This window comes from Helianthus annuus, chromosome 15 (genome assembly GCF_002127325.2).
Source record: "Helianthus annuus cultivar XRQ/B chromosome 15, HanXRQr2.0-SUNRISE, whole genome shotgun sequence".
Lineage (NCBI taxonomy): Eukaryota > Viridiplantae > Streptophyta > Magnoliopsida > Asterales > Asteraceae > Helianthus > Helianthus annuus.
The window spans coordinates 1,595,360-1,605,390 of record NC_035447.2 but is presented as its reverse complement, the minus strand read 5'-3'; the positions used below and the strand labels follow the sequence as shown (position 1 = coordinate 1,605,390).

The following is a 10,031-nucleotide window of genomic DNA, read 5'->3' as shown; positions in this document are numbered from 1 at the left end:
CATTTGTTGACCCATGTGTGAATTATTATTTGTAATTAAGCACATCTACAAATTGACAAAGAAGTAATTGAGAAGAATAAATATCTGATGAATAAACGAAAATTTACAACAAAGAGTAATGTGAAAAATATACTCTTGCATGGTTGCCTTAACTTCCTATGTATTATTTGATTAACTTCATTCAACAAAAGAAAGAATGAGTGGCCAAAAGAATAAATTAATTTAAATAAAAAATAATGATATTCACTCTTGATCAAATTAATGAAGCCTAAAATGACTACGCTTTGTATACTTTTTGCTGGTAAAAAATCATGAAGCAAAATGACCATCAAATCACAAGTTCATTAAGTTCAGTTTCATCATCTTTATCCATAGCCAAAGTCAATTCTTCTGCTCTTTTAGCTTGATCTCTCCAGTTGGTTTTCACCAATGTATACATCATTAATGAAGCACAAGCTGCCTGTGATGCAACTAACCCTAGCCATAGTCCTCGATAACCTATATTCAAAACAAAGGCCAGAACAACCGACATTGGAAGCCCTACAAGGTAGAAAGCCGCGATGTTTATTCTAACGCCTACTTTAGGTCTGGCTGACCCTGTTAACGCACCACAGGCAGCAGTCTGTGGTGCGTTTCCCACCTCAGCCAGACCTGTCACTGGCATAGATGAGGAAAGCAATGCAAGGACTTGGACCTCATTAGTGTATAATTTCCCATAAACGTTCCTCAAAGCAACGGATAATCCAAATACTACGAGCCCATATACGAAGGCAATTGAGATCCCGACGATTGCTGCCCATCTAGCACGAGCAGGTTGACCAGCACCTAGCTCGTTCCCAACACGTTGTGATATACTTAAGCTCAAAGAAAATGGTATCACATAAATAACACCAGTGGTTTGCATGATTAACCCTGTAGCTGCAACACAAGATTGAGGATTCTCTAGTAGCCCACTAAGAAAAAGAATGATCTCATACCACCACCACTCCAAACAAACTGAAAACAAACTAGGTATGGCCATACTCAACAATGGCCCCCAACCCTGAAAAATGGACAACAAACTGGCCCTATTCTTAGCAGCCCAAGGCTTAATCGCGTTTTTCGACATGAAAAGATAGATCAACAATCCGATATTCATGTTATACGAGAAACAAGTCGACGCCATAGCTATACCTTTCACCCCTAACTTTAAGTAACTAATAAAAAAGTAGTTGATAGGGAGATGCAAGATAGTGGAACAAGTTGCAACCATGGTGGCAGGTGAGTTCAACCCTTGTGCTCGTAAGAAGGATCGAAGCGGTAGCAAATTGGCTAGGGCTGGGAGCTCAGGGAGCATTAATATTAGGTACATTTCCGCAACCTTTGTGATCACACGGTCTTGACCGAGCAGATGGAATACGGGCTCCATGTTTAGCCATAGGAAGGTGATGGGCACAGAAGTAATTAAGAGAAGAATGAAGGTTTTGATATACATTTGGTTAAGTACTGAAAACCTTTTGGCACCATAGGCTTGAAAGCAAATTGGATCCATGCCCATGCATAAACCCTTCATGATTGAGAGGCCTGTGACATTAGCAAAACTAATGGCTAGAGCCCCACCTGCTAGTTCAATTTTACCCATGTGGCTTAAGAATAACATGGAGATCATAGACTTTGAAAACACAAGAAAAGTGGTTGTGGCTACTGGACATGCTGCTTTCCCAATCAATACCATCTCTTCTACCACCTGCATGCATAAATCAATAATTTGTAAGGGTTTTAAATGTTGGAGATAAATTGTTTTAGCTAATAACATTTGACCAATTAAGATGTAATTCAATACACATGCTTATCTAGTAAAAATATAGCGATCTGTTTATTTGGAATAAAATTCAGTTTTTAATAAAATTTATATCGTAATGCCTAAAAATAAGTTAAGCAAAAGTGTGTATAATTTTCTTTATGTAACAAGTGCGTGTTATAAGAGTTGGAATAAAATTCAGTTTTCAATAAAATTTATATCATAATGCCTAAAAATAAGTTAAACAAAAGTGTGTATAATTTTCTTTATGTAACAAGTACGTGTTATAAGAGTTGGAATAAAATTCAGTTTTCAATAAAATTTATATCGTAATGCCTAAAAATAAGTTAAACAAAAGTGTGTATAATTTTCTTTATGTAACAAGTGCGTGTTATAAGAGTTGGAATAAAATTCAGTTTTCAATAAAATTTATATCGTAATGCCTAAAAATAAGTTAAACAAAAGTGTGTATAATTTTCTTTATGTAACAAGTGCGTGTTATAAGAGTTGGAATAAATTCAGTTTTCAATAAAATTTATATCGTAATGCCTAAAAATAAGTTAAACAAAACTGTGCGTGTTATAAGAGAAAAATCAAACTGTATGTTAAATGAAATATTGGAAAGACGAAGGAAAAGAAATTCAAGTTCGAGTTCGCTAGCAAACTTGTTGTGCTCGCCAACGAACTCTCTAGTTTTACATATAGTTCCGGAAATCGCCTAGTTGTGTACCACCATAAATTTTTTTTAAAGGTTGCAATAATAGTGTGGATTTATGAAGAATATACAATTCAAATAGTACATTTTAAAGCCATTTTTAGCCATTTTTAATCAGAATACTGAAACATTGTATCTGGCATGAGCAAGGCTCAAAATTAATTTGCCTGCAGATACCAGATAATATATACTTAAATACAAAGTATTAGTTATTTAGAAATGAACTAATATAATACAATATCTTTTAACACTAATACTTTCCAGAGTTTTTTAGTTATGGTACTATTCAATTGCGCATGCATTTCTTTACATGATTATGATGTTCAAAAGATGGCAATCACCATATAATAATATAACATATTATGTTTAACTTTTGATATTCAAACGCATGAACAGAAAAACTAACTTTAAAAGTACAATTCTTACTCAAGTGGCTGGAAAAAAAATAGAAATCAATTCCGACAAGAGTCTAGCGACCCCAATTTTAAAAAGGCTTAAAACACTTTTTTGCTTTTAACACAATATTAATTTATCTATTAGACCTAATTTAATTGGCTTTCACGTTGGACGCATAAAAGACACTGAAAGAACAATTTGCAGATTTTATAGCAAAACCCATTGGCGGACCCATATAGAAACCATGGGGGCAACTGCCCTCCATGAAAAAAAAAATAGTGATATTTATACGTTAACATCTCGATCGTCCCCTGTAAAAGTTTGGTTAATCTCCCGATCGCCCCCATGTAAATAAAAACTTGGGTCCGCTAATGACAAAACCTATTGTTCATTATTTTTGTGAATACGGCATTAATGTAGATAAGTCTTCAATGGTGAAACATCTTTGTGACCTTACATTATCGCACAAATGAGTATCGCCAACAGAGTGAATATGTCGTTGATTACCCAAGCTCTGATTTACGACGGACATAGTTGTTGGTGAAGATGATTTGTTTTGTGGTGTTATTGTGATAATAATTGATCTTAGGAAATATACTAAGTTAATACTTTGGAAGTCATATATCTACTAGCATGCTTTAAGACTATAGGGCGTGGTCATGACCCTCATGACAATCATGACCCTACACGTCAGTGCCATGTCATCTAACTCTAATCCACAATCCAAAACCACTACCCTAAAGGTGTGGTCATGATTCAAACCACTATCCCTTTATTGATTTCAACATATTTTTGTCTAAAGAAAAAGGAAATGATTACTTGAAAAAATGGAAAGGAGAACCATGGTTGCCATGGTTTAATCTATGCAAACCATGGTGGATTAAGGAAGGGGGCGGTATAGCGTTTCATTCATGTTCCTACGTGCCGAATCATGTCCCAACAATGACTCACACACCCTTTAGCCTAAATATATGCTTAACAGAAGGAAATGGAAAGTTACAGTTTCAAAATATAATTGAAATCAGTGTAATGTAGCTAAGAATATATTATGGAAAGAACAAAATTAAGCTGGTTTTCTTATAAATTTTCATTTCTTTGTTGATTTATGTCAGAAAAATAAACTATTAATTCTAGAGAAATGAAATATGAACAAATCTTGTACGCTCTCTCATTTTTTCTAACTTACCCATATTTTATTTATTTATTGTTTTTTTAAGGATTAAAAAACGTGCAATAAATGATATAGGAAGTTTTTGAAGTTTTTTCGTTAGCACAAAATGTTTAGGTAATCAAGAAACATATTGTTAATAATCAGATGCTATAAATAGCAAGTTTTCTAGTAGTAAAAAAGGTGTTTTAAGGCACCAAACACTTAAAATAGCAAGTTTTCTATTTAAAACAGAGATTTTAGTGCACCAAACGTTTGAAAAAGACATCCTCCGAACACACAAGATAGGAAACAAAACTAAAAAGCATGTGTTAAACCTAAATTTTATATTTGGATATAATAAATTAATAATAAATAATTAGTGTTGCATTACTAACGGCAAACTTCACCCCTTCAAAAAATGTTTCCAAGCTCTTTAGTAAATTTGCCCTACAAAAAATGAAACCACTTAGCTTTGACACAAACATCAATTTGCATTACTTAAAATCTACATACTTTCTATTAAAATTATACTATTTTTAACTAGGTTATTCAACACATTGCGCAAAAACCAACTTTATAGTAGTTTTTCTTATATATTCTCGTATAAACAACTGTTAGCACATTTCCATTCAAATTATACTCTCTTTAGCTAGGTTATTCAACACATTATTGCACAATAAACCAACTTTATAGTAGTTTTTTTTAATAAATTTTCATAAAATCAATAGTGAGCACATTTCCAACAACATGAAGAAAATCGGAATCTGAACGCTTTAGACGTGGAGAAATCTTTCCGAAAAGGTTTGTGAGAGGGGGAGGAGAGATGGCATCCTGCCGGTGAAGATTAATACCGACAATGGTCTTAGTATACAATGATACCATGGTAAAAGATAGTTCCCAAACTCAAGAACTCCAACACTATTTCTTGGATGAATTAAAGTAAAAGACATAACTAATCTGAATTGTCACCACTTTGCCAAACAAATGTAGATAGAGAGAGAGAGAGGAGAGAGAGGACCTTATTTATTGGTATACTTCGGAGAAAACCATGAAAGAACTGAACTTGTGTATCTCCATCAACGTTGTTGTTAGCAAAATCCTTATTTTGAATCTGTTGAGGATCACTTATAGTGACAATCTCAGCATCCCCATGAGCTCCTCCTCGAGATGCATCCATGATGCACATGCCCACTCTGCACACTCACAAAGGAGGGGATATTATTATGGAGACTTGGTTATAGTGAACCATGCCAAAAAAATAAATATTTTTTTTTTCACAGTTTTCCCATACAACATTATTCCTTCTGAATAATGGGTTGTTTGTACTTATGCATACTTCTTTAAAAATAATATCCCCTACAAAAATTCAGGTATATTCTTTCAGAAAAACACATTAAAAATATCAATAAACTGAACCTTAATATGTTGGAAATCGTTGTTATTTGCGCCTTTTAGTCGTGTTCTTGGCCGTATATAGGTTATTCTTCATTCATAAGCAGTTCTTCATTCGCCGTTAAGGGTTGGTTTCCAGACAAGATGATGAAGAAAAGAGAGTTTAATGTTTATCATGTATCTTTGTGTATATATACATATATGTGTGTGTGCATATAGAGAGAGATGAAAAGGAGGTGAGAGAGAGACTGAGAGAGAATGTATACATATTTATATACATATTTATTTCTGTGCCCTTTTAGGATATAGTTAATGTATATTTCTTATGGCAAATGCATATATAGGGTAAGGATAGTGTAAAAAGGGCCTAAAGTGTGAGAAGTGTAAGAAGTGTATTATAACACTATATAACACCATATAAACACCGTATAACAATATGTAACACCATATAATACTATATAACACTATGTAACACTATATATCATTATATAACAAATATAACACTATACATCTATCATAGACATGCTATCAGACAACCTATAGTGTTATATTTGTTATATAATGATATATAGTGTTACATAGTGTTATATGGTATTATATGGTGTTACATATTGTTATACGGTGTTTATATGGTGTTATATAGTATTATATATAGTGTTATAATACACTTCTCACACTTCTTACACTTTGAGCACTTTTTACAGGATCCTCTACCTGCATATATAATTTAATTGTGTTTCTGAATGGCAAATGCATATATAAGTTAATTGTATTTCTGAACATGATCAGCATACATTGATTTCATCTTTTTGTGAACTTTATGCATAGTTATGTGGATATAAGTTTCTGCAATTACAAGAAAAGGAAAATGCTAGAGAAAGTCTAAGAAGGTGCATTTGAGCTGATAACATATGAGGGAACACACATATATTTATATAGCTATTCCTTCAAATTGATCATTACAATCCTTAAGAAAGGTGAAATTAATTGGTAGCTCAAATATGGAGATGATGTGATTAGTTTAAACCAAAGTGGTGTTACCTTTGTGAAATTGATGTAGTTGAACGTTTCTTGTCCCACTCAGATGCAAGAACTTAATTATATGGGCTTACAGCTTATATATATATATGTCATGTCATTGTCACTAAATCACTAATATTTTATTGTTCAAAGGATAGATCATCAATTCATGTTACGAAAATCATCGAAATAGGCATGTTAACCGATATGTTTATCAAAATAGGCATCGCTATTGAGATTTGTAAGAGTAAACAATAAGAGAAAGACAAGTAACCAGATGCGACACCTCTTTTTGCCCAGACCCCCACTTACAGGCAACTTTTCTGCCAACAAAAAAAAAATACTCTTATGTTAAAAAAACAAATCATTTAAATTTAAAAAAAAATGTAGTTCCCGTTGCTAATTTTTGTTTTTTTAAGTTTTGTTTTTGGCTTTTTTGATATTACCCATTTCAGATCAACATAGTTTTTGTTCTCTTTGTACTTTGTTTTGATTCTATTTATATTGCAACAAAAATATCTTAATTGAGATTATACTTTTCTCAATGAAAGTTTGTTACTAAATCTAAAATTCAACAATGAAAGTTTGTTACTAAAATTCAACGTGTATGTTTACATACTTTTTTATTATGTTTTTTTAGGAATTATCTTCCTCTTAAACAAATACTATTTGGTAAACTTTTAATATACTTTTATATTTTTATATCTATATTTTTATTTAAAATATTATCATTTAACCTTATGTACCCCTAATCACGTTTTGTCTACTAATACTTCTTGATACGCATATATCGGAGCAGTATATTATTCTAAACTTGGGTGTTGTGTCTCAACGTCCTCTGCCACCTGGACACCATAACGTCCCGAACACCAAAATGGGAGCGGCATTGGAGGGCGCCAACAAGATCATTGCCAAGCTGCTGCTAACGGGCATTACAGATGGTTTATTGTGGGGGCCACCTAAAAGCAATCAATCACTTTGTATTTTGTTTTTTTTTTTAATTTCTAGTTAAACCACAACTTGATAGTATTTAATCAAATCATCTCATTGAGAATCTGAATTCGAATCATAATACGATACCATATATAGATTTATTAGGAATCAAGCATCAGAGTAGAGAAGTTCGAAATCGAACCAATGAATTATGAAACATAAAAATGACTAACATATGTTGATAACAACATATGATTGATATTTGTTAATTTAAATTTGTCAACTAAATTGACTTCTAAGGGAGGTCCAGGCACTTGGCGGGTAGCAGCCAACAGGTTTCAACCTGTGCCAGCACACTGCCGCCACCCTAGTGGGTTGGTGAGGCTAGGTGGGATACCCGTGTGAGATGATGATGGTTTTGAGATTTCCGACCATTGAGCAATGGTCAAAATCAATAAAATAAAATAAAACCTATTTTTAATCCTATATATTCTTTCACCCACATAATTTAAACATACACACTCTCAAAATCTTTATTATCAAAACCCTATTAACTCTCTACAATGGATTCACAAAAAAAAACCAAGAGGTATCTGTTCGAGCAAATGAGGAACCGGTTCGAGCAAAAGAGGCGCCGGTTTGAGTAAATGACCATTTGGTTCTGGTTCGAGTTGAGGTCTTGTTTTTGGTGGTGAAGGGTATATACCACAACCTCCTACTACTCAACCCATTCCACCGGCCTATATTTTTGGGCAACAACCAAACTATTTTTTTCACAACCGATGGTTCCGTCTGTTCGGCTAGATTTCTCGTCGGAAGCGCTGCAAAATTTCGAACAGTTTGGAACGTATAGAAACCCATGTCATTTTGTAGAAAAAAATAAAAAATGGGAGCTACCACTACCTCATGTGGTTGATGAAGATGAGGGTCATGAGGAATACGTTCAAGAAACGCAATTTGATCCTAATTTGGAAGAAATACAAGTTGGAAGTGAAGCATGTAGAGAAGATGGTTGGTCGACATGTCATTTACCGGATTTCTAGGTTTTTTTTTTTAATTTTCTCGCATTGTTGTTTTTTTAATTTATTTTCCAGTTTTTAGTTAAATTTCATTTATGTATTTTTTGTTTCAAATGAAGTTTATTTTTTATATTAACATTTGACTTTCTTTAAATTAAAAATAAAAAAATAGTTTGCGACATGGGTAGCCCCTGCCACCGCTTACTAGTTAATGGGTAATTAGAGCACTTTTTGATGTGACGAGTGATGGTTGGTTGGAGCTAGGGTATTTAGCCTTGAGTGCCCCTTTCTCTCTAAAGTCTCAAGTCTTATGTGTGAAATTTCATAATTGATATTTGTTATTATTACAAAAACACATATTTAGGGCTGTTTGGCAACTTCTGAATGGTTAAGTGTTGAACCAGTAAGAAGTCTGAACCATTAAGTGCTGAACCAGTAAGATAAGATGTCTGAATCATTAAGAGCCAGTATAATGCTTAACCGTTCAGAGAAAAATATCTGACTAATTCAGACTAGAGGTCTTACCATTCAGACTCAGTATAATGCTTAACAATTCAGAGGCAAATGTCTGAACCATTCAGACATTTGTTCGCGAAACAAACACTCTGAACCATTAAGTGCTGAACCAATAAGAGGTCTGAACCATTAAGAGGCTCATTAAGAGCTAAACAAACAGCACCTTAGTTGTTATTCTCCTAGTTGCTCTTCTTGACAATCTATTATAGAATTATTTGTTTTACTTGTTGTAGCTATGTCAGACTTATTCATTTTCAGAGGACGTATATTTAGACGGTAACCAAAATGAAAACACACACCGTGTGAAAGTGAAAACACACACCCCGTGTCACAAGTGAATGACATACCTGGAGTGAGCATGTATACTAATCACCTGAGATTTGTGTTGGTATGCACCCAACCCAATCCATAATTTCACGGTCTTATGAATTCTAACTTTATTATTGGTTTGATTCATACATCTCTCTTAGATAAATATATATATATATATATATATATATATATATAGGTAGAGGATCCTGTACAAAGTCCTACTTTTGTGAGAAGAGTGAGAAATAATGTGGTGATGACAAGTGTCCTATATCTAAATTAATTCAAAAGGGTGAATTAGTAATTTTCTATTTCTTTCAATTAATTGATTAAAAGATAACTGCCCAAAATAACCGCCACCCTTTATTATAGGAATTCGAATTTAGGAATTAATCTACGAATTTGTGTAGTGTTATATAATTCTGTAGTGCAACAACCATTCAGAACTGTATAGTGTTATATATTTTTTATATAGTGTTATATAGTGTTACTTGGTGTTATATGGTGTTATAATATGGTTTTTGGTGTTATATAATTATGTAGTGTTATATAATTCTGTAGCGCAACCATCAAAAAACACTATATAACATCATAAATTATTAATTCTGTAGTGCAACTACCATTCAGAACTGTATAGTGTTATATATTTTTTATATAGTGTTACATAGTGTTATATAGTATTCTTTGTTTATATAGTGTTAGATGATGGATGCATAGTGTTATATAGTGTTATATGTTTCTTGTAGCATGTCTATGATGGATGTATAGTGTTATATATTGTTATATAGTGTTATATGATAG

The 10,031-nt window shown here is 33.0% G+C and overlaps 1 protein-coding gene across 1 annotated transcript; it reads right to left on the bottom strand.

Moving 5' to 3' along the window:
• Positions 1 to 217: 217 nt before the first annotated feature.
• Positions 218 to 5,562, bottom strand: LOC110909820 (protein DETOXIFICATION 53). Its single transcript, XM_022154572.2, has 3 exons — positions 5,458 to 5,562; positions 5,060 to 5,234; positions 218 to 1,726 (listed from the first exon to the last, which is right to left on the bottom strand). Exons 2-3 carry the CDS (start codon positions 5,225 to 5,227, stop codon positions 329 to 331), a joined length of 1,566 nt encoding a protein of 521 aa, XP_022010264.1. The 5' UTR covers positions 5,228 to 5,234; positions 5,458 to 5,562; the 3' UTR covers positions 218 to 328.
• Between the last annotated feature and the right edge of the window lie 4,469 nt (positions 5,563 to 10,031).